Genomic DNA, 25124 nt, shown 5'->3' on the forward strand with positions numbered 1-25124 from the left:
CTTAGGCTTATAAAAAAACCAAACTTACCCTATCTTTACCTAATTTACAGCTTTTTACAACCTGCATATATCCCCCTTTGAACTAAAACAACTCAATTCAAAATTACTCCCGTTATTGTTTTATGTAAAATTCTGACTGAAGTTCCTCTTGGTTCATTACCATATCAAAACCACTTCTTACTGTTGGCTTTAGACTCTTGCAGTCACTCTGGCTCTTACTCCAATTACCATATTTACAAATTCCCAACAGCCTGTCTTACAGTACATAAGAAATATGACTGGGTTATTAACAGAAGGAAAATAATACAATTTCTGGTTTTCTTGACAGCACATATAATCCGTTTGGCCAAAGATAATGTTTGGTCACTATAATGAGCATTCTGCTTAAAAGAAAACAATAAGGTACAAATTATAAATGCCTGGCAGATGGACACACACACTCAGCCAGACTTATTGGCAGAAAGAGTTGAATTTTCTGCAAACCTCAGTTTCTTTTTTGGGGATTAAATTACTCGCTGATCCATTCAGACGATAAATTGGTATTACAGTAATGAGTAAAAGCCTAAATAAAAATGACAAATGTTCAACATCTGTAACACCCATGGAACAATAAACAAAAAAACAATAATTACTCAAAGAAACATCAAATCTCAGTAATCGAAGCTGAAAAAATTGGTATGACCTTCCCATCTCACAGCCATCCATTTATTCATGGCCAGAATTTGTAATTAAGTCCCAAGGCCCTGATTCACTGAGAGCATCTCCTGCCCTTTAAGGACCAAAGATGAACACTTTGCAGCATTGAATGAAAGACAAAGACTGAAATTCTCATTCCCTTCCATGAACCTCAACAAAATCTTCTTCCTGGTTGTCTAACATGGATGGAAAGATGGAATAATGGAAACGTCTCTGAAGTCCACCATGACCTTTTAACCAATCTCTGGGAGACTGGGTTGTGAAATAATTTAATCCAATCAAATCCAGCTGAACAAAATCAACCCTCAGCTTCTTCTGAGACCTATGTCTCTTAGTCTATGTTTAGGCATGATATCATAAAATAGTACAGCACTGCTCTTTCCTATATCCTTGCAATTTTTTCACCTTCAAGCATTTATCCAATTTCCTTTTTAAAGCTATTATTGAATCTGTATCCACCATCCTATCAGCCAGTGCATTCCAAATCCTAACCACTCATCAAATAAAATGATTTTCCTATGGCTCTTTTGCCAATGACCTTAAATCTGTGTGCTTATTGGCCCTCCAACCATTGGAACAGTTCTCCTTTATTGACTCTATCTAAACCCTTCAAGATTTTGAACACCTCTAACAAATTCTGCTCTTAGCCTTCAATGCTCTAAGGAGAATAACCCCAGCTTCCCCAGTCTATCTACGTAACTGTAACCCTTCATCCCTGGAATCATTCCAGTAAATCTCTTTCATATCCTCTCTAATGTCTTCACATCCTTCCTAAAGTGTGGTGCCCAGAATTGGATGCAATTTGACTGAGGCTGAACTAGTGTTTTACTGAGTTTAGGCACAACTTCCTGGGGTTTTTGTACTTTATGCCTCTATCTATCTAGAAAGCCCAGAATTCGATTTCCTTTATTCACTACATTGTCAACCTGCATCGACACCTTCAAAGATTTGTGCACAAACACCCCCAGGTTTCGCTGTCCTTGCACCCTTTTTAAAATTGTACCATTTAGCTTGTACTCTCCCTCCTCACTCTTCCTACTAAGATGCATCAGTTCACACTTTACTACATTGAATTTTATCTGCCACATGTCCACCCACTCCACCTGTCTATGTCCTCTTGAAGTCTGTTATATTCTTCACCTTTTGTAGTAGTTGGCATTAACAAGAGGGCACATCACATTATGTGACTGTGCTTACCACTGGTTGAATTTTACACAATTCTTCAATCAAGTAGAGGAGCCCAGCTCACTTTTTTTCTTTCTTTATTCTTTCAATGGATGTGGGTGTCACTAGCAAGACCAGCATTTGTTGCCCATCCCTAATTACCCTCGAGCTGAGTGGCTCACTAGGCCATTTCAGAGGGAAGTTAAGAGTCAACCACATTACTCTGGGCCTGGAGTCACATGTAGGCCAGACCAGTTAAGGATGGCAGATTTCCCTCCCTAAAGGACATTAGTGAACCGACAGTCAATCATAGTTATCATGAGGCTAATGTCTTAACTGAGGCTAGCTTTCAATTCCAGATTTATTAACTGAATTTAAATTCCAGCAGCTGTATGAATAATTAATTTAGCTTTCATGACTTTTGAGGTTTATAAAATGAAGAAACCAAAATATTGATTAAGATATTTATAGAAACATAAAAAAATAGGAGCAGGAGGAGGCCATTCGGCCCTTCAAGCCTGCTCCCCGCTTTCTCCCCATTTCTTTTGATGCCTTTCGCCCCAAGAGCTATATCTAACTCCTTGAAAACATACAATTTTTTGGTCTCAACTACTTTGTGGTAGCGAATTCCACAGGCTCACCATTCTCTGGGTGAAGAAATTTCTCCTCATCTCAGTCCTAAATGGTCCACCCCGTATCCTCAGGCTGTGATCACCAGTTCTGGACTCCCCCACCATCAGAAACATCCTTCCTGCATCTACCCTGTCTAGTCCTGTTAGAATTTTATTAGGTTTCTATGAGATCCCCCCTCATTCTTCTGAACTCCAGTGAATATAATCCTAACCGACTCAATCTCTCCTCATATGTCAGTCCCGACATCCCAGGAATATATACATATTTATATCTATCTATTGTTACAAGAGTATAATTTTCACAATATTTTTCTGGTTTATTGTAAAGTAGGTTTATGGGTGCAAGTATAGTCGGGTCTGTGTGTTTGAATTACATTTGCAGTCAGGTAGACCGTAAGCCTGAAATTATGAAAAGAAGCTAGGTGTAGAAATGTACTTGAAATGCTAATGAGTAAACATGGATGCTGTCTTAGCATGTAAGGTGTGAAGGGAATTTGCATTTTTAGATAAGTGAAGGGATTGTTTGGCTTTCAAAGGGATGCTAGTCTGTTTACAACTAGCCAGAGAAACAAGGCTAGGAAGTGTGTTTATTTTTCCCAAAGGTTACTGATAATATTGGCATCATGAAAGTTTTTATATTATGGGAAAGGTACCGTTCCAAAGACATATGGAACAATAGAATTTACATATTAAAGAGAGAGAAACATATATAAAAGGAGATTGAAAGGTTATGTGAGGTGAGGGCCATGTAAGATCTAACAGGTGTGTGCAAAACAGCCTTCAAGAAGCCTCCAGCCATTTGTGCATAAGTCAGCTGTGTCCAGTAACTAAAGTTGGAGAAAGTAATTTAGAATTCCACTGCCAAGTGGGTACTGTGCTAACTTGCTGTATTTTTTTTAAATCTAAAATCTATTTTGGACTGTTGCCTTAAAGGGGTGTGTAACTGGGAGTTGGGTTAATTAGAAATTTTAGGAGTTGTTATAGAATTAAGTAACTGCATTCTAATGTGCTTGAAATCTTTTATTTTGTTAATGAATATTTTAATTTAATGTTTAAAATCTCTAAAGGTCTTGGTGGACTCATTACTTCTGAATTCAACGCACACATCTCAAAAAATACAAATTGCAAAACCGTTGTGATAGCGTGGCCAAGTTTCCCTTCTGGATTTGGTCCACCTGACACACATCATCTGCCATGTCATAACAATATATATAAATGTGTAATACACCTCAATGTGGTGAGGTTTTTATATTGCTAAACTCACTTTTCTCCAGTATGCTCTCCCTCAATTCAGCATGAGCCCTGCATTCAGAAACTAAAAGACACACATTAGCCTTAGTTCAAATAGTGGAAATTTTTTTAATCATTCATCTTTGGGATGTGGTCATCGCTGGCTGGACCAGCATTTACTGCGCATCCCTAATTGCCCTCGAGAAGGTGGTGGTGAGTCACTTCCTTGAACCGCTGCAGTCCATGTGGCGTAGGTACACCCATAGTGCTGTTAGGGAGGGAGTTCCAGGATTTTGACTGAGTGACAGTAAAGGTGAATCCTTTCACCAAGAGCTGAATTGGAGACACAGCTGAGTCAGAATTTCATGATTTTCAAATATGAACAGTGCCTTTGCTTGATTAGGCCAATAAGGGTGACAAACTGAGTTACCTCAAGATCACTAACCAGAAGAACAGCCCCAGAGTTGCCCCCTATCGGAACATGGGTCCAGTCAAACTCAGAGGCGCTAATATTGAAGTTAAGACATAAAATTAACCGGATCAATTAAACAGTGTATGCCCTGAAATGCCCAGCAATCACAGAAAACCTTGAGCGTTATAACCTACTACACCTGGTATTCTGAGGCAGAATGCCATTCAAGTACTAACCAGGCCTAACTCTGCTTCACTTCTGAGATTAGATGAGATTGGGTGTTTTCTGAGGAGCCTGACTGCAGATATGAACTACTGTATGTGACTATAGAAGAACTGGAAACGCTGTTCAGGCAGAATCCTACTCACTGGTTTGATGCGCAACTTCCCATCAAGCACCTCCAGCAGACCATGGTTTCTGGACACTCGTTTATCGGAAACCTAAAAATGAAATACACCCCGCCAAAAAGAAAAGTTACTTATTATTACAACAACATTGGATTTCCTATTTGAAGCACACTTAAGATCCCCAATTGCAAAGGCGCTCATACTGGCAATAGAGTCAACTGAGTAAAAGGTAGGTCTCACAGATGAGTTGACAGACACCATGACAGGAGATACATTAAAAAAAGTTGGGAGATTTGTGTGTTCGGGGGACAGGGGTAACGTCCCCTCTAATTTTTCTCTGTTGTACGTAGTCTACATGTTGTACAGTGCTGTCCCTTTAAGATTGCTACCCAGCTGCGCACACACCCATTTTAAAGGCAATGTTGGTTGTGCACGGCACATTGACAATTGTTGCATTGTCACTAGGCAGCTTATAGGGGAACACTGGGCATGGGGGAGCCTAGGAGAGGTTTCACTTTGTGGGTAAGGGGAAGCAACAGTGACAGCTGAACAGGAGATCTCAAACTTAGTGACAAAGAAGTTCTTAGCTTCCTCACATCTGTTCTTAGAGATGAGGTGCAGGCAGCAGGGGAAGGGAGTTCATGGAGACAATTCCTAAGGGAGAGGGGAGGTGAAGGGGGAATGTGAGGGGGATGTGAAGGGGAAATATGAGGGGGGGGGGGTGAAGGGGGAATCTGAGGGGGGGGGGTGAAGGGGGAATGTGAGGGGGGGGGGTGAAGGGGGAATCTGAGGGGGGGGTGAAGGGGGAATGTGAGGGGGGGGTGAAGGGGGAATGTGAGGGGGGGGGTGAAGGGGGAATGTGAGGGGGGGTGAAGGGGGAATGTGAGGGGGGGTGAAGGGGGAATGTGAGGGGGGGTGAAGGGGGAATGTGAGGGGGGGGTGAAGGGGGAATGTGAGGGGGGGGTGAAGGGGGAATGTGAGGGGGGGGTGAAGGGGGAATGTGAGGGGGGGGTGAAGGGGGAATGTGAGGGGGGGGTGAAGGGGGAATGTGAGGGGGGGGTGAAGGGGGAATGTGAGGGGGGGGTGAAGGGGGAATGTGAGGGGGGGTGAAGGGGGAATGTGAGGGGGGGTGAAGGGGGAATGTGAGGGGGGGTGAAGGGGGAATGTGAGGGGGGGTGAAGGGGGAATGTGAGGGGGGGGTGAAGGGGGAATGTGAGGGGGGTGAAGGGGGAATGTGAGGGGGGGTGAAGGGGGAATGTGAGGGGGGGTGAAGGGGGAATGTGAGGGGGGGGTGAAGGGGGAATGTGAGGGGGGGTGAAGGGGGAATGTGAGGGGGGGGGTGAAGGGGGAATGTGAGGGGGGGTGAAGGGGGAATGTGAGGGGGGAGGAGGGGGAATGTGAGGGGGGGAGGGGGAATGAAGGGAGGGGGGGTGAAGAGAGGAGAGGGGTCAAGGGTGGGGTGGTGCCGAGGCAGGGAGTGTGGGTGAAGGGGGAGTGTGGGTGAAGGGGGGTTGGGGGGGTGAGGTGATGTGGGGGGGTGAGGTGATTCGGGGGCGGGGGGGTGGACGCAGGAGTCCCGGTGGTGGGTGCGGGATTGGGAGTTGCAGCCCCCGGCTGGGCGCGGGATCACTTACCCGGAGCTTGGGGCCCCGGCCGATAGCGGTCAGACCGCTCTCTAAAGCGATGCTCCCACTCCCATCCTCCGGCTCCAGCTCCATCTTTCCCCCTCGATACCGGGAGTTCACATTCCCCCACCCCTCCCGCGGTTACAGTCAGCCTTCCGCCTCAACACAAACTCTCCCCAGGCCCGAAACTCAAAAAGCCCGAACTACAACTCCCAGCCTCCCCCACGGCGCCTGCGCCCGCCTCACGGCAGTCAGCCACTGCGCCGGCGCGCTTGCGCCCATTCACGATAGCCGGTCGTTGCGCCTGCGCACTTCAGCCACCCTCACGACGGCCGGCTCTCGCGCCTGCGCGCCGCCTCCTGGGACTGTCACGGAAGCGGGAGCTTGACGTTTCATGTAAACAACCGTCAACCGTCGGAGATTTAAACCCCCCCAAAAATGAAAAAAAAATGTGAGAAAGTGAAATAAAGGGGTAATGGAGAGAGAGAGTGGGGCTAAAGGGGAGAAAGTGGGATTAATCAGGAGAGCGGTGTTGATGGGGCGAGAGAGTCGGATTTAAGGGGGACGGAGGGTTAAAGGGGTGGGAGGAGAGCGGGTTTAATGGGAGGAGAGCGGGGTTCATGGGAGGAGAGCGGGTTTAATGGGAGGAGAGCGGGTTTAATGGGAGGAGAGCGGGTTTAATGGGAGGAGAGCGGGGTTCATGGGGGAGAGGGCGGGTTTAGTGGGGGAGAGAGCGGGTTTAGTGGGGGAAAGAGCATGTTTAGTGGGGGAGAGAGCGGGTTTAATGGGGGAGAGAGCGGGTTTAATGGGGGACTGAGCGTGGTTAATGGGTATGAGAGAGTGGGGTTAATGGGAGAAGGTGGTGCCTCCATAAATGAGCAGCAGTTGGCCTGAAAATGCTGTCCATGTAAAATGAGGACAGTTGGCATCTATGGAACACGACTTAACCGAGTGAATTCTGACACAGAGCAGAGAACATAACATGGAATAAGCAACACAAGCCATGGATCAAGATAAATGAGTCATGGGCCATGTGATGAGCCCAGGAAAATATTGGCATAAACTGGATTTTAAAAATCCTTAATTTGAGATGAATTTGACAGGTATAAGGCGTAAACCTGGGAAATATAAATGTGTTAAAAAGACGGTTTAAACTGGTGGGAAATCATTAAACCAGATGGATACAGGGATGAGCTTTACAGATTCAGAAGTAACATGAAGAATGCCTTGATAACTTTAGCCTAGAGTGGGGATTTGCAGGCTGTGGAAGTGGGAATCAACAGACAGATCTCAGTTTATAGACTCAGGTACAAATTCAGGATAACATGGTGTAACCTGGCAATTTACAAACCAGGGCACAATGACATATTCAGGATTTAAACACAATAGGCCAGGAGTTAAATTTGACATGCCCAAACCCTTTCTGCTAATAATTTGCTGTGTGTCTTGAATCTTGAGAAAGCTAAAAAATTGATTAAATATGTAACAATATTTTTCAGAGTGGAACACAGACTGAAGAGAGGAGACAGAAGAACTGAAAGACTGCCAAAAAGAAAGAGACCAAAGGAAAATGACAGGCCAAGACAATTACACAATGTATGATACCCACAAAGTAAGGGTGGATGACAATTAGAAAGACAAAAGCAGTCTGACGCCAGAGACTTATGTCTGTATGGCAAGCTACAGAAAATAAACTGACAAGACAAGTAAAACTTGATTTTTGTTTGTTTGAAAATACCTCTGAAATTCTGAAACAAAAAAACTATGCAAAGGTCTTGCAAAAGAAATAAGCAGATTTCTATTAGTAAAAATGTAACTCTGTTCTCCACTGAACAGAAAAGATCTCAAAATCGTTGTGACTTTGCCCAGATTTTGCCTCAAGAGCTAACTCTGAAAATTTTTAGTGAACTGGACGTTCGAAGCCTGTCTAATGCTGCAATGACGTGCAAAGTGTGGAATGATCTGATCGAAAACAGTGACAGCCTGTGGTACAATCACTGCTTGACAATATTGGCTGTCTGTAAAAGAGAGCTGCAATGTGATCGAGCAAGTGGACATTCATGGAAGGTTAGTGCAGTTTGCTATGAAAAATTGAGCATTTTTATTACTCAATCCGCTTCCTCCATTTGTATCTGAGTGTGTTAGTGCCCCCTCTGTTGAAAACAAGAGAAACATTCTCCCTGCATTTATCCATCACATAGTAAATACAAACATTATAGAAATGGAAACACTTTAAGAGTAATGACCATTCCATCCAGCAGAGAGCTTGCACTTCTGAGGTAAACAATTAGCAGAGCACAAGATAGACATGTAATGTCAGCCACTACGTTAGGTGAGATGAGGGAGACAGTGGTAGACGTTAAGAGGACACAGATGGCCTAGTGTAAGGGACAAAACATGGCAAATGAAACTTGATGGGGAAAAATTGTGAGATGACAGTTTTTGGTAGGAAAAATGAGGTGAGGCAATGCAGGCTAAATGGTACAATTTTACAGGGGTCGCAAAAAGAGAGTGACTGGAGTGGGAGGGGTCTTTGTGCTTCGGGAACCTGTATGGGCTCTAGCTATGCCTATCTTTTTATGGGATATGTGGAAGATTCCTTGTTATAGTCCTACTTGGGCCCCCTCCCTCAACTTTTTTTCCTGTACATTGATGATTGTATTGGTGCCGTATCTTGCTCTCAACCTAAATTGGAAAACTTAATCAAATTTGCTTCCAATTTCTATCCTCTCAGTTTAAGATAGTCCATCTCCAACTCTTCTCTTCCCTCCCTTGACTTGTCTGGCTCCATTTTTTGGGTGATAGGCGATCAATTAATATTCATTATAAGCTCATTGACTCTCACAGCATCATCACCTACACTTCCTCATACCCTGTAAGGACTCCATTCTATTCTGCCAGTTTCTCTGCCTCTGTTGCATCTGTTCTGATGACGCAGCCTTACACACCAGCATTTCTGACACGCCTTCATTTTTACTTAATCAAGGATTCTTCCCCCTCCCTCCAAGAACTATGATAGGATTCCTCTTGTCTTCAACTTTCACCCCACCAGCCTCCATATTCAACAGATCATTTTCTGACATTTCTGCCACCACGAAACACATCATCTCCTCTTCTTTCAGCATTCCAAAGGGAATGTTCCCTCCATGACACCCTGGCCCACTCCTCAAACACCCCCAACGCCCCGTCCCCTTCTCCCGGCACCTTTCCATGCAAATGCACGAGATGTAACAGCTGCTCTTTTACCTCATCTCTCTTCACCGTCCAAGACCCCAAGCACTCCTTCCAGGTGAAGCAGCGATTCACATGCACTTCTTTCAATTTAGTATAATGTATTTGCTGCTTACAGCGTGGTCTGCTCGACACTGGGGTGACCAAATGCACATTGGGTGACCGCTTTGCGGAACACCTCCATTCAGGACACAAGCATGACTCCGAACTTCCAGTGGTCTGGTACTTTAATTCTCCACCTTGCTTTCATGCTGACATCTCTGTCCTTGGCCAGTGAGATTCAACGTAAGCTTCAGGAACAGCACCTCATCTTTTGATTAGGAACTTTGCAGCCTTCCAGATTCATCACTGAGTTCAGTAATTTCAGACCATAGACTCTGTGCCTCCCTTTTTGTTTTCTTTGCATGTTTTTTTCCCTTATGTTTGCTTTCAGACAGCAGCACACCTGCTCCAGGCACATCTTTTGTTTCTTTGTTTTTTTTTTGTTTCCCCATCACCATTCCCTTTGATAAAAGCAAAATACTGCGGATGCTGGAAATCTGAAACAAAAACAAAAACAAAAATACCTGGAAAAACTCAGCAGGTCTGACAGCATCTGCAGAGAGGAATACAGTTAACGTTTCAAGTCCATATGACTCTTCATCAGAGCTAAGAAATATAAAAATGAGGTGGAATATAAGCTGGTTGAAGGGGGGTGGGACAGGTAGAGCTGGGTAGAGGGCCAGTGATAGGTGGAGGCAAAGAAGAGATTGCCAAAGATGTCATAGACAAAAGAACAAAGGGGTGTTGACGGTGGTGATATTAGCTGAGGAATGTGCTAATGATGACATTAAGGGTAGAAAGCAGGATGAGCAAGATAGCCCTAGTGGGGGTGGGGTGGGGGGAAGGTAGAGATAAAACAAAGGATGGAAATACATTTAAAAATAATGGAAATAGGTGGGAAAAGAAAAATATATATAAAAAATATATATAAAAAATTATAAATTATTGGAAAAGGGGGATCGGAAAGGGGGTGGGGATGGAGGAGAGAGTTCATGATCTAAAGTTGTTGAACTCAATATTAAGTCTGGAAGGCTGTAAAGTGCCTAGTCGGAAGATGAAGTGCTGTTCCTCCAGTTTGCGTTGAGCTTCACTGGAACATTGCAGCAGGCCAAGGACGGACATGTGGGCAAGTAAGGGAAATGCTAGAATCTATTATAAAGGATTTCATAACTGGACGCTTAGAAAATAATGGTAGGATTGAGCAGAGTCAACATGGATTTATGAAAGGGAAATCATGTTTGACAAACCTGCTGGAGTTTTTTGAGAAAGTAACTAGCAGAATAGATAAGGGGGAGCCAGTAGATGTGGTGTATTTGGATTGTTAGAAGGTTTTCAATAAGTTCCACACAAGAGGTTAGTAAACAAAATTAGAGCACATGGGATTGGGGGTAATATATTGGCATGGATTGGAATTGGTTATGGATAGAAAAGGGAGAGTAGGAATAAACAGGTCATTCTCAAGTTGGTAGGCTATGACTAGCGGGGCACTGCAAGGATTCGTGCTGGGGCCCCAGCTATTCACAATCTATATCAGTGATTTGGATATGGGGACCAAATGTAATATTTCCAAGTTTGTTGATGACACAAAATTAGGTGGGAATGTGAGTTGTGACGAGAATGTAAAGAGGCTTCAAGGGGACTTAGACAGGCTAAGGGAGTGGGCAAGAACATGGCAGATGGAATATAATGTGGAAAAATGTGAAGTTACCACTTTGGTAGCAAAAACAGAAATTCAGAATATTTCTTAAATGGTGAGAGATTGGGAAGTGTTGATGTCCAAAGCGTTGGTGTCCTTGTTCATAAGTCAATGAAAGCTAAAATGCAGGTGCAGCAAGCAATTAGGAAGGCAAATTGTACATTGGCTTTTATTGCAAGAGGATTTGAGTATAGGAATAAGGAAGTCTTGCTGCAGTTGTTTAGAGTCTTGGTGAAACCACACCTGGAGTATTGTGTACAGTTTTGGTCTCCTTACCTTAGGAAGGATATACTTCCCATAGAGGGAGGGGAACATAGGTTCACCAGACAGATCCCTGGGAGGGCAGGATTGCCCTATGAGGTGAGATTGAGGAGACTAGGACTGTATTCTGTACAGTTTAGAAGAATGAGAGGTGTCTCATTGAAGCATACAAATTTCTTAGAGGGCTTGAAAGAACAAATGCAGAAAGGACCTTTCCCTGGTTGGGCAGTGAGGGTGGGGGGTTGGTGGTGGGGCTAGAACCAGGGGACACAGTCTCAGAATAAGAGGTAGGCCATTTAGGACTGAAATGAGGAGGAATTTCTTCACTCAGAGGGTTTATATAGTATCATTAGTGTAATAAAACTTCCCAAGGTGCTTAACAGGAGTGTTATAAAGCAACATTTCTCGCCAAGACACATAAGGAGATGTTGGGCAGGTGACCAAAAGCTTGTTAAGAGAGATGGGTTTAATGAAGCATCTTAAAGAAGGAAAGAGAGGTAGAGAGGCAAAGTGGTTTAGGGAGGGAATTCCACAATTTAGGGCTGAGGCAGCTGAGAACACAGCCACTAATGGTGAAGTGATGAAAATCAGGAATGCTTAAGTGGCCAGATTTAGAGGAACACAGAGATCTCCGAGGGGTGGGGACCTGGAGGAGATTACAGAGATAGGAAGGGGTGAGACCATGGAGGGATTTGAAAACAAGGATGAGAATTTTAAAATCGAGATGTTGTTTAACCAGGACCCAATGTAGATCAGCAAGTTCCGGAGGCTGTGGGTAAGGCCACGGCCAACAGAGTAATCAACATAGTACACAGATTAATAATAAATAATAACATTAATAGTATGAAATCATGAAATGCTAGAGTAACATTGGATTCACAACTTAAGAAATCTGCTCAACCTCTTTCCTGAACTATTAAGAAATTAAATCATAAATCCATGTTTATTGCATAGCAATTTCATGAAACTTAACTGCACTACAATGCAAATAGGTTAATGGTAGTTAGAACTGTCTTAATTGTCAAAAAAGCATGCGTGCACAGTTCTGCATTCATTCAGTTGACGATAAAAGGAACATTATGATTGTCTAAAGAGATTACATTTTGTTTATCTTTAGGTTACCCTGGTGAGGAACTACAAGAAAAGCAACATAAAACGAGCATGGTTAGATGGTCAATACAGTTACATTCATTCTGCAACCGAGCTTCTGCACAATAGTATGTGTGAAATGGATGCAGATGCTTGGGGAGAGATACTGGAGGCCGAGCTGGAAAGATAGTGTTGTGTTAAGTTGGAGCATTTTATTTCAGCATCATGCACTTAAAAAGAAAGCTATAATGAAAGTATTTGTTTTATTTTGTCAAATAGTTTATGCCTAAAATAGTATATATGAGTTTTTATTGCATTGTAATCTTTCATTGGATGGTTAATTATAGAATCCATAAAGACTTATTGCAATATTATTGAAAGGTTTTAAAGTATAACTCCTTTTTCAAAAAATGTGTTTCACTGTTTTAAGCACTTTTGATATTTCTTTGGAAAAGCATCGATCAGGAGATGTGATGATAATGCTGTCGTTTTGGTTCCTTTCTATTTGTACTGTACAGTCAGAAATAAACCGTGGACTTAGCTGCCTTGTCTCATCAGCCTGCAGCAAATGTTGGCAGTTCCGCAGTTCAGTGTACAACATGAAGAATGTGTCAATAGTTTATGGTCTTGAACATAAAAAGTCATAATTCATATGCATAACAGATATACCTAATGGTCAGCAAAATTAGAAAACATTATCCAATTAACCTAAAGTTGTGCCACACAGACTGAATATGATCACCAGCTTTTTCAAATCTTAATATTATTAAATAATATGTCAACACCCACTTGCTTCTGGTTTCTGTTAACTTTGAGGGTTTTTATTTAAGTACTGTGATTATGGCTTCCCTGATGACTTGGTTGGTCAATTCTGAAACTGAGGAATGCAGACTAGGAAGGTCCCAGGTCCATTGCTGGCTTGGGCTAAATTAGCGAGCCTCAGCTGAAATCGCAGTGGAAATATCACAGTTGATCCTTGTGTCCTCTGTTGGAATTAAAGGCAGGAACCTGGATAATAATCACAATAATTTGTAATCATTTCTTCTAATTTTTAGAATGAGTTCTGACCCTCACACTCAAGATCCTGCTAGAAATTTGATACCTATTGGATAAATAGAATCTTACTAATGTTAGTGAGCACTAGTAATTGCTTCACTCCTGCAGAAAAAAATATTTTTGTTCATTGGGATGCCCTGAAAAAAGCTAGTGACCTCCTTAACGACTGAGTGGATTGCTCGGCTAATTCAGTGGGTAGTTAAGAATCAACTGGGTTGCTGTGAGTATGGAGTCATAGACAGCCCAGACTGGATGAGGATGTCAGATCTCCTTCCCTAAAGAACATTAATGAACCAGATGGGTTTTGACAACAATCCAGTTGTTTTGTGGTCACCCTTACTGATACTAGCCTTTTAATTCCAGATTTTTTTTTTAAAATTCAAATTTCACCACCTGCTATGGTAGGATTTGAACCCATGTTCCTCCAGCACATTACCCTGAGTCTTTGGATTACTAGTTCAGTGACAATACCACCCCCCCCTCTCCTTAGTGGGATTTGAGGTCCTTTTTCTGGACTATTAGTCCTGACCTCTGGATTGCCAGTCCAAGAGCATAATAACCACTTTTCTATCATTCCATACTCAGGATACTGAGGCGAATTGTGATGTCCCATCACTGCCTTGGTGTAAAGCAGGCACTTCAGATTAAACATTAAATCCCTGAACAGAACTGGAAAATTTGCTTTTGAATATATTTCACTTTGTTTACCAGCTTGCTATTGGGACACATTCGGTGCGATGAAAGATTAATTCATTAGTCCTGTACCTGGATTTTGGGTGAACCTGGAGGGAGACTCCTTTAGACAGCATGTGCAAGGCTGTAAATTTGGAGAAACCCTTCAAATTTCACTTAAATACAACTTTTGAGGATTTATCTGCCAAAGATATCCTCAGATTGACAAGAGTTCTGCCTATAAGAAGAGGATTACCCTCAATTGCATATACCATATATCGACCCCTGACTTTTGGCCGAAACATCATTCCTTTTTCATATATCTTGTCTATACGTCAACCCCGACTTTTAGCCAAAAAATCCAAACTCTTCGTACTTACCACCTGTTCACTCCTGAAGTCAAACTCCCTCTGGAGCAAACCTACTTATTAATAGAATCTTAGAATAGCTCAAGATTGAAGGCATGTTCAGCCCTCCATGTCTGCACATGTCAAAATGCAACAAAAATACTTTTTGGCTATTTTTGGGGGCGGGGTTGGCGGGAACTGTCTCTGACCTGACAGTTCTGCGATAATGAGATGACGAGAGGGTGGATTTCAAACTCTCACAAATATTCATGTAAAAGTGGACCCCCTACATTTTGACTAAAAATTTAGTTTCAGAAACTCAACTTTTACTCTATATAGTAACTTGTGCATACTCCCATTGTGCAAGTGTATAGTGTACAAAAGTATATGACCGCAGGAGGTAAAGTACCACATGCAGGAAGTTTCAGATTTGCAAGATTTTTAATGAGATGCAGATCTATACATTTGCATTATTATCAGAGAACCACATTTGCTATTTTTTGAAAGTAGCAGCTATCTTAAAAATAGATAACTTAAATTGCATTTTAATCTGTCATGGTTGCATCATCTGTGTTCCATTATGTGGATGCATGCAATAAGCAAAGGAAAAAAGAAGAGGTCACCATGACCAGGCTCCATGATTAAGGTTTGCACAGTAACTTAAATGCAGGCATAAATTACACCTTTGTATTCTGCAGGTAACCTATCTGCTCCTTACCAGCACAAACAAGCTTTAAAATGTTCTCATAGTCATAGAGTTCTACAGCACAGAAAAAGGCCCTTTGGCCCATCAAGTCTGTGCTGGTCAAACAAGTGCCTAACTATTCTAATCGCATTTTCCAGCACTAGGCTCATAGCCTTGTATGCCATGGCATCGCAAGTGCACATCCAAATACTTCTTAAATGTTATTAGGGCTTCTGCCTCTACCACCCTTTCAAGCAGTGAGTTCCAGATTCCCACCACCCTCTGGGTGAAAAAATTCTTCCTCACGTCCCCTCTAAACCTCCTGCTCCTTACCTTAAATCTATGCCCCCTGGTTATTGATCCCTCCACCAAGGGGAAAAGCTCCTTCCTGTCTACCCTATCTATGCCCCTCATAATTTTATACACCTCAATCATGTCCCTCCTCAATCTCCTCTGCTCCAGGGAAAATAACCCCAGGCTATCCAATCTCTCCTCATAACTAAAACTCTCCAGCTCAGGCAACATCTTGGTAAATCTCCTCTGTACTCTTTCTAGTGCAATCACATCCTTCCTATGATGCGGATTCCAGAACTGCATGCAATACTCTAGCTGTGGCCTAACCAGTGTTTTATGCAGTTCCAGCATAACCTCCCTGCTCTTATATTCTATGCCTCGGCTAATAAAGGCAAGTATCCCATATGCCTTCTTAACCATCTTATCTACCTGTCCCGCTACCTTAAGGGACTGGTGGACATGCACACCAAGGTCCCTCTGATCCTCGGTACTTCCCAGGGTCCTACCATTCATCGTGTATTCCCGTGCCTTGTTTGTCCTGCCCCAGTGCATCACCTCACACTGATCCAGATTAAATTCCATTTGCCCCTGATCAGCTCAACTAACCAGCCCGTCTATAACCTCCTGTAATCTAAGGCTATCCTCCTCACTATTAACCACCCCACCAATTTTCGTGTCATCCGCGAATTTACTGGTCAACCCTCCTACATTCAAGTCTAAACGTTTATATATACCATAAACAGCGAGGGACCCAACACTGATCCCTGTGGAACCCCACTGGACACAGGTATCCAGTCAAAAAAACACTCCTTGACCATCACCTTCTGCTTCCTGCCACTCAGCTAATTCTGGATCCAATTGCCATAATGCCTTGGAACCCATGATAACCTTTGTTATCAGTCTCCCATGCACTTTATCAAAAGCCTTGCTGAAGTCCAAGTAAACTACGTCAAATGCACTGCCCTCATCTACACACCTGGTCACCTCTTTGAAAAATTCAATCAAATTGGTCAGACATGACCTCCCTTTAACAAAAACAATGCTGACTGTCCTTGATTAATCCCGGCCTCTCCAAGTGTAGATTAATTCTGTCCCTCAGAATTGCTTTCAATAGTTTCCCCACCACTGAGGTTAGACTGTAGTTCCCTGGCTTATCCCTTTCTCCCTTCTTGAATAACGGTAACACATTGGATGTCCTCCAGTCCTGTGGCCAGAGAGATATTGAAAATTATTGTCAGCGCCCCTGCAATCTCCTCCCCTGCTTCACTCAACAGCCTGGGATACATTTCATCTGGAGATTTATCTACTTTTAAGCCTGCCAGACCACTTAGAACCTCCTCCCTTTCTATGCTAATTTCTTTAATTAAATCACAGTCCTTCTGCTAGATTTCCGTACCAATGTCGTTCCTCTCACTTGTGATCACTGACACAAAGTATTCATTTAGAACCCTACCTATGTCTTCCAGCTTCACACACAAATTACCACTTTGGTCCTTAATGGACCCTACTCTTTCCCTAGTTATCCTCTTACTCTTAATGTACTTGTAAAATAACTTTGGATTTTTCTTTATTTTACCTGCCAAAGCTTTTTGCTCTCCTAATTTCTTTTTTAAGATCCCCCTACACATTCTATACTTCTCTAGGGCTTCTGCTGTTTTGAGCCCTCAGTATCTGCCATAAACCTCCCTTTTTCTCTTTATCCAATCCTGTATATCCCTCAACATCCAGGATTCCCTGGATTTGTTGGTCCCATCCTTTACCTTTACTGGAATATATTGGCCCTGTACTCTCCCTATTTCCTTCTTGAATGAGTCCCACTGCTCTGACACAGATTTTCCTAAAAGTAGCTGCTCCCAGTCCACTCTGGCTGAATCATATCTGATCTTATTAAATCGGCCTTCCCCCAATTTATAACTTTGATTTCTGGCCCATCCTTATCCCTTTCCATAACAACCTTGAATCCAACGGATTATGATCACTATCTGCAAAATGCTCCCCCACTGATACCTCTACCACTTGACCGGCTTCATTCCCTAAAATTAAGTCCAGGACCACCCCCTCTCTTGTAGGATCTTCTACGTACTGGCTTAAAAAGCTCTCCTGGATGCATTTTAAGAATTCCGCTCCCTCTAAACCTATCACACTATGACTAACCCAGTTAATGTTGGGGAAGTTGAAATCCCCCACTATCACTACCTTACTCTTTTTGCACTTCTCTGAAATTTGCCTACACATCTGCTTTTCTATTTATCTCTGACTGCATGGAGGCCTATAGTACACTCCCAGCAATGTGATTGCTCCTTTTTTGTTTTTAAGTTCTACTTCATTTGAAGAGCCTTCTAAGATGTCATCCCTCCTTACTGCTATAATTGATTCCTTGACCAATATTGCAATACCCCCTCTTCTTTTACCTCCTTCCCTTTCTCGCCAGAAGTCCCTAAATCCTGAACTTTACCCTTACTTAGTTTAATCTATTTTAAACTGGAGAAAAACACTTACCCACTGCTCACCAATCAGCTCTCACCTTTGTGCTGACGTCACTTTTTGAAGGATCCCCACACTCGCGCTGGTTCTGATCTCTCCGCCGCTCTCTCGCGCTGTCTTGTGATGTCACTCATGTTTTTTTTTTGGAACAATATACTTTATTCATTAAAACATCTGAAAGAACATTACAAAACATTTCTAAATGGCCATCACAAAAATGCAACCAGATTCAACTTTTACACATGGATCACGAGTTGCTTCAATACAATCAATGAATATTACAATCAATTCAATATGGCCATTACAGGCAGTCAGACAGTGCAATGGTGTTGGAGTTATCGACATACATCATGTTGCACTCTGTGGTGCTTCAATACAATTATGATACATTTAGTATTCACTACATACATTTATTGTGAGTCATACAGCCCGAGGGGTCTATACCTTTCCCAGCCCCTTGGTGCACTATGGCAGAAAGGTCTTAGACAGCGACCTTTCCCCATTGCACCTTTGCAGTGGCTGCCCCAAGCTTTACTTGTTTTTTTTTTGCAAAAATATACTTTATTCATAAAATATCTTCAACAACATTTCAAACCATTTCAAAATCACCATCACAAAAGTACAATCAGGTTCAACTTTTACAACGTGTATCACAAAATGCACCAATACAATAAATGAATATTACAATCATTTGCAGACATTCATTTTGAGCTGTATAGCCCGAGGGGATTTAAACAGTTCCCAGTCCCTCGGTGCACTGTGGCAGAAAGGTCTTAGACAGTGACCTTTCCCCAAGCTTTACTTGTTATTTTCAACAAGAACTGACTGCAGGACACTCTTCCCAGGCTACTTCACCACAACGCTGACTGCAGGACACCCTTCCCAGACTGCTTCACCTTGATGCTGACTGCAAGACACACTTCCCAGGAAGAAACTCAAGGAAGCTTCCGGACAGAAAGAAAAGGATAAAAACACTGCTTGTTCACTGCTTGCTTGTCCCTACAACCACCACCCCCACTGCCCCACTTCTCCCGCCACCCCACCCCCACCTTAAACCAGCTTATATTTCACCCCTCTCCTATTTTTAGTTAGTTCTGTTGAAGGGTCATGAGGACTCGAAACGTCAACTTTGTTCTTCTCCGCCGATGCTGCCAGACCGGCTGAGTTTTTCCAGGTATTTCTGTTTTTGTTTCAGAAAGAATAGGAGGCCTTTCATTTTACATACAGGGAGTATCCCAAAGTGCCTTACAGCCAAAGTTTGTTGTTACAAAGGCAAATTTAGAAGCCAATTTCGTGCACAGCAAAACGCCACAAAGCAAATGAAGGAAATCTGTTTCGTATGGTGTTGGCTAAGAGAAGAATATTTGCTAGTAGACTGGAAGTACTCCTTGTTCTTCAAATAGTGCCCAGGGATCTTTTGCATCCACAAGAAGTAAGCACAAGAATGGGCACCAGCTGCAAAAGAGTAAGTACCACACTAAAATAAAAACAGGCAGTAACTGGAAAATAACACTACATTGGAGGTCGAAAGTCTAGTATCACTAAATAAATTATATACATTCCTATATCTATAGGCGGGATTTTCCGCATCCGCTTGCCGCCAGGATCGTCCGGTCCTGCTGCAAGTCAATGGACTTCTGGTCAGGGCGCCGCCTCGCCCCGCCCGCAGGGGTCCCGCCCGCGATGGGGCCGGAAAATCCCGGGCCAGAGTGTTGCACTCGGTAAGACGAAAATTTTGCATTCAGAAAACTGCAATCAATAATGTACAGAATGTCAAAATCAACACCTAACAATGGAAATAAAAAGTTCAAAAAAGTTTGTATCAAAAGGTATGAGTCAGCAACAGCTACCAATTGTAGGGAATAGAAGGTGAACTACTTATATCCTTCTTGATACTTTTTGATATTTCTGCCATTTTCATTTCTCGACTCAGTTGAGGATCTCACTCCTGTAACTTTGAAAGATATTGTAAATGACCAAATTTGTAACTTACTAAGGAGAGAATACACAAACTAGGGCCGTATTCTTTGGAATTGAGAAGGTTGAGACTAATTTTATTGAAGTTTTCAAGATATTAAGGGGAACTTAAGGGTAGAAGCAAACTGTTTGCACTAGGTGAGAAGTCTAAGACTTGGGTACATGCTGTAAAAGCGAGAGCCAGGGCCAGGATTTTACAGCTCCGCCGAGATGTGTCTCCCTGGCAGATGCGGCGAGCCATTTAAATCTCCATTCAGTTTGGCGGGACCGTAATATCCCGCTGTGTAGGAGGCAGATCTGGCCCAGATCTTTCAGGAGTTAAATTAGGAAATAAGTCTATACACAAATTTTGGAAGAAGTTTTGAACGCTTCTACAAATGGCAATTGATGCTAGATCAGTTGTTAATTTTAATCTGAGATTGATAGATATTTGTTCACCAATGGTATGAAGGGATATGAGGCAAAAGCAAGAATGAGGATGTAGGTTGCAGGTGATCCCTGATCTGATAGAATGGCAGAACAGGCTCAAGAGGCTAAATTGCCTCCTCCTGTTTCTGTGATCCTAAATGATTATGCCTTTCATCACAACAGCATTTTCCATGCTTAAAATGTACCAATATCATTTTCTACAAGAAACCTATGCCTCCCTGACATGAGTGGGGTTAGAATTTGTAGGGATTCCAAGGATGTTAGCTGGAAGCAAAGGGTTGAAGTACGTTATTAATGCATTAGCACTCAATATGAAAAGTAGATGCAAAGTTATTCAAATTTGAAATAGGTTGCAAATCTTTCTCATTTGTCGTCGATCATAAGGCCAATAATTCTCCTTAACAATGATATTCTGCGGTATACAAACCCTCCTCCTCCCATGACTCAACACACCAGCATCCTAGGAATTGCAAAGCAGATAGCCCCGGGTTGATTATACTTAAAAATCCTTGTTTTTTTCTAAGGATTCAATCAAACCTGAGTAAAGGCAGTCAAGTCATCTCATTGGACGACCGACCCAGCTATGCCTGTCTCTTTATGGGGTATGTGGAACATTCCTTGTTCCAGTCCTACTCCGGCCCCCTCCCACAACTCTTTCTCCGGTACATCGATGATTACTTCGGTGCTGCTTCATGCTCTCGTCGGGACCTGGAAAAATTTATTAATTTTGCTTCCAATCTCCACCCCTCCATCATTTTCACATGGTCCATCTCTGACACTTCTCTTCCCTTCCTTGACCTCTCTGTCTCAATTTCTGATGATAGACTGTCCGCCAATATCCATTACAAGCCTACCGACTCCCACAGCTACCTTGACTACAGCTCCTCACACCCCGCTTCCTGTAAGGACTCCATCCCATTCTCTCAGTTCCTTCGCCTCCGCCGCATCCGTTCTGATGACGCTACCTTCAAAAACAGTTCCTCTGACATGTTCTCCTTCTTCCTTAACCGAGGTTTTCCACCCACGGTCGTTGACAGGGCCCTCAACCGCGTCCGGCCCATATCCCGCACATCCGCCCTCACACCTTCTCCTCCTTCCCAGAAACATGATAGGGTCCCCCTTGTCCTCACTTATCACCCCACCAGCCTCCGCATTCAAAGGATCATCCTCCGACATTTCCGCCAACTCCAGCATGATGCCACCACCAAACACATCTTCCCTTCACCCACCCTGGCGGCATTCCGTAGGGATCGTTCCCTCCGGGACACCCTGGTCCACTCCTCCATCACCCCCTACTCCTCAACCCCCACCTATGGCACCTCCACATGCCCACGCAGAAGATGCAACACCTGCCCCTTCACTTCCTCTCTCCTCACCGTCCAAGGGCCCAAATACTCCTTTCAAGTGAAGCAGCATTTCACTTGCATTTCCCCTAACTTAGTCTACTGCATTCGTTGCTCCCAATGCGGTCTCCTCTACATTGGAGAGACCAAACGCAAACTGGGCGACCGCTTTGCAGAACACCTGCGGTCTGTCCGCAAGAAAGACCCAAACCTCCCTGTCGCTTGCCATTTTAACACTCCACCCTGTTCTCTTGCCCACATGTCTGTCCTTGGCTTGCTGCATTGTTCCAGTGAAGCCCAAAGCAAACTGGAGGAACAGCACCTCATCTTCTGACTAGGCACTTTACAGCCTTCCGGGCTGAATATTGAATTCAACAACTTTAGATCTTAAACTTCCCCTCCCCCCATCCCCACCCCGTTTCTCCCCCCTCCCCTTTTTTTTCAATAATTTATATAGATTCTTCTTTTCCCACATATTTCCATTATTTTTAAATTTAAAACTAAAACTTTGTTAGTCTTTCCACCCCACCCCCACTAGAGCTGTACCTTGAGTATCTTGCCTTCCGTTCTTAATTAGCACTTTTCTTAGATAATATCACCACCTTCAACACCTCTTTGATCCTTTTGTCTGTGACATCTTTTGATTATCTGCTCCTATCACTGCTTGCTTATCTCCACAATCATCCCACCCTCAACTTCTCTCTCCCCCCGCCCCCCACCTTAGACCAGCTTATATTTCACCTTTCTCCTAACTATACTCAGTTCTGCCGAAGGGTCATGAAGACCCGAAACGTTAACTGATTTCTTCTCCACTGATGCTGCCAGACCTGCTGAGTTTCTCCAGGTAATTCTGTTTTTGTCTTGTAAAACACAAGATAGTTAAATTACACCACTTACGAATATCATTGAATTGATCAGTTTTGGCAGCCACATAAAACAGTGAAAGGAAATGCTGCACTTATTTTTAATTTGCAGCATGCATGTTGTCAATGAGCTTCTTTCATAATGCAACAAATATGCAACAAGTTATGAGAACAAATGTGGCACAACACAGGGTTTATTTTACTTGATTGGTGTGATTTTTAAAAAAAACTTTATTCATAAAATATCTGGAAGAACATTACAAAACATTTCAAAATCACCATCACAAAAAGTACAATCAGATTCAACCTTTACACATGGATCACGAGGTGCATCAATACAATCAATGAATATTACAATCATTTCAACCTGGTCAATGCAGACAATCAGACAATGGTACTGGAGTTATCAACATACATCATGTTGCACTCTGAGGTGCTTCAATACAATTATAATACAATTAGTATTCAATACATACATTCATTTTGAGCTGTACAGCCCGAGGGGCTCTCAACAGTTCCCAGCTCCTCGGTGCACTATGGCAGAAAGGTCTTAGATAGCGACCTTTCCCCATTGCGCCTTTGCGGTGGCTGCACCAAGCTTTAGTGCGTCCCTCAGCATGTAGTCCTGGACCTTGGAATGTGCCAGTCTGCAACACTCGGTCGGGGACAACTCTTTGTGCTGGAAGACCAACAAGTTTCGGGCAGACCAAAGAGAGTCTTTCACCAAGTTGATGATCCTCCAGCTGCAGTTGATGTTTGTCTCGGTGTGTGTCCCTGGGAACAGCCCGTAGAGCACAGAGTCCTGTGTCACAGAACTGCTCGGGATGAACCTCGACAGAAACCACTGCATCTCTCTCCAGACCTTCTTTGCAAAGGCACAATCCACAAGGAGGTGAGCAACGGTCTCATCCCCACCACAGCCACCTCGAGGGCAACGTGCAGAGGGGGTGAGACCACTGGCATGTTGGAAGGATCTGACGGGGAGGGCCTTTCTCACCACCAGCCAAGCTACATTGATTGGTGTGATACATCAGCAGGGTCTGCAACACCAGGTGGGATTGGATACCAGGCTTTATCAGGTCAGGAAGTAACAATAAAGGGTACACTTATTACACAGCATAAACCAAGTGCGCATGTCACTCTATTTTTCTCTGGCTTTCCTCGTAAGCTCAATTTCTGCAGTTATTTGTGAAATAAGTGACTACTAATAATTTGTAACTTACAAGTCTGAATTAATATTCTTGTTTTTAACTCATATATAACGTAGGGATAGATTTTCCTGCTGCTGTGTGTTGAATCCTTAAGGCATTGTGGTTGAAATTAAGTTACTGGTTAGAAAATCAGATGGGCTCACTTATGCGGTTGCATTCTTCCCAACTTAATTCTTCTGTATTCATTGCACCTAGACAACCCAATACAGCCAATATAGCACCTCTGATCAATAGTAAATTTATTCTACTTCAAGATGATTAAATTAGTCTACTTGAGGTTCGTGCTTGAAATTCATTTTGTTTCTCAAATGTAATCTTTATTGTAAATTACAAATGGACCTGCTTTTGAAATAATCAGTAGCACATCTCATTAACTACAATGTATATTTTGTTCAAAAAGCTGAAGATTTATGAAAATCCAATTTTCTGTGGGATTTTGTGAAATTTGGCTTTCAGCTATTCATGAAGACAAGCTGGTAGGACAAAGTAATAATCAAACTCCACTTTGAGTTGCATTGTACAAGTCTGATGAAAACAGGCTCATTGCATGGCCACCGGACACTTTCCACCCGTGACAGTCTAAATCATCTTCATTATAAGGCTACATCCTTCCCCCTTCCACTGAACAACAGGTTGAATACTCCACAATGAATTGGATGCTCTCTATTAGATTGCCCTTAATAAGAATGTAAGAAATAGGAGAGGGGTATAGACCACATGGCCCATTGACCCTGCTCCGCCATTCAGTACGATAATGGCTGATCTTGGGCTTCAACTCCATTTTCATGCCTGCTCCCCAAATCCCTTAATTCCCTGAGATCTGTTCAACTCAGCCTTAAATGTATTCAACGGAGCATCCATAACCCTCTGGGGGAGAGAATTCCAAAGATTCACAACCTTAATAGTGCACCATGGCAGGATTAAAGAAACCTTGATCCTCTGTAGAGACCTTTATATGTCTACATACGAATCAGCAGTTTGCAAATGGAGTATAATGTGGGCAGGAAGAATAAAAGAGAAGCATATTATCTAAATGGTGAGAGATTGCAGAGCTCTGAGATGCAGAGGGATCTGGGTGCCTTAGTGCATGAATCACAAAAGGTTAGAATGCAGATACAGCAAGCAATGAGGAAAGCTAATAGAATGTTATCATTTATTGCGGGGATAATTGAATACAAAAGTAGGGAGGTTATGCTTCAGTTATACGGAGCACTAGTGAGACCACATTTGGAGTACTGTGTACAGTATCGGTCACCTTATTTAAGGAAGAATGTAAATGAGTTGGATGTAGTTCAGAGAAGGTTTACCAGGCTAATACCTGGAACCTGGAATGGGCGG

General features: G+C 43.0%; 2 protein-coding genes across 4 annotated transcripts in view; one reads left to right on the forward strand and one right to left on the reverse strand.

The window, feature by feature from the left end:
- aplf (aprataxin and PNKP like factor) overlaps positions 1 to 6368 on the reverse strand; it is a 45693-nt gene extending 39325 nt beyond the window's left edge. The window contains exons 1-2 of the mRNA XM_078556480.1: positions 6116 to 6368; positions 4503 to 4574 (exon numbers count right to left, since the gene is read on the reverse strand). Of these exons, the coding sequence (XP_078412606.1) occupies positions 4503 to 4574; positions 6116 to 6199 (156 nt within the window). The 5' untranslated portion in view covers positions 6200 to 6368. The remainder of the gene's footprint in view (positions 1 to 4502; positions 4575 to 6115) is intronic.
- Positions 6369 to 6417: 49 nt separating this feature from the next.
- Positions 6418 to 13213, forward strand: fbxo48 (F-box protein 48). Of its 3 annotated transcripts, none has more exons than XM_078556483.1 (3): positions 6418 to 6502; positions 7606 to 8173; positions 12454 to 13213. In XM_078556483.1, the coding sequence occupies exons 2-3, from the start codon at positions 7871 to 7873 to the stop codon at positions 12613 to 12615; spliced, it is 465 nt and encodes a 154-aa protein (XP_078412609.1). In that variant the 5' UTR covers positions 6418 to 6502; positions 7606 to 7870; the 3' UTR covers positions 12616 to 13213. The 3 variants fall into 3 exon arrangements, with proteins under 3 accessions (XP_078412609.1, XP_078412608.1, XP_078412610.1); XM_078556482.1 differs by having other exon boundaries at positions 6426 to 6557; XM_078556484.1 differs by lacking the exon at positions 6418 to 6502 and adding an exon at positions 7022 to 7209.
- Positions 13214 to 25124: the final 11911 nt, after the last annotated feature.

The sequence above is a fragment of the Cetorhinus maximus genome, chromosome 14 (genome assembly GCF_964194155.1).
Source record: "Cetorhinus maximus chromosome 14, sCetMax3.hap1.1, whole genome shotgun sequence".
In the NCBI taxonomy this organism is placed as follows: Eukaryota; Metazoa; Chordata; class Chondrichthyes; order Lamniformes; family Cetorhinidae; genus Cetorhinus; species Cetorhinus maximus.

Coding starts and splice junctions, on each gene's coding strand:
- fbxo48 (XM_078556483.1), top strand. CDS start 7,871: ATGCAAAGGTCTTGCAAAAGAAATAAGCAGATTTCTATTAGTAAAAAT. Junction 8,174..12,453: donor CAAGTGGACATTCATGGAAG/GTTAGTGCAGTT, acceptor GTTTATCTTTAG/GTTACCCTGGTGAGGAACTA.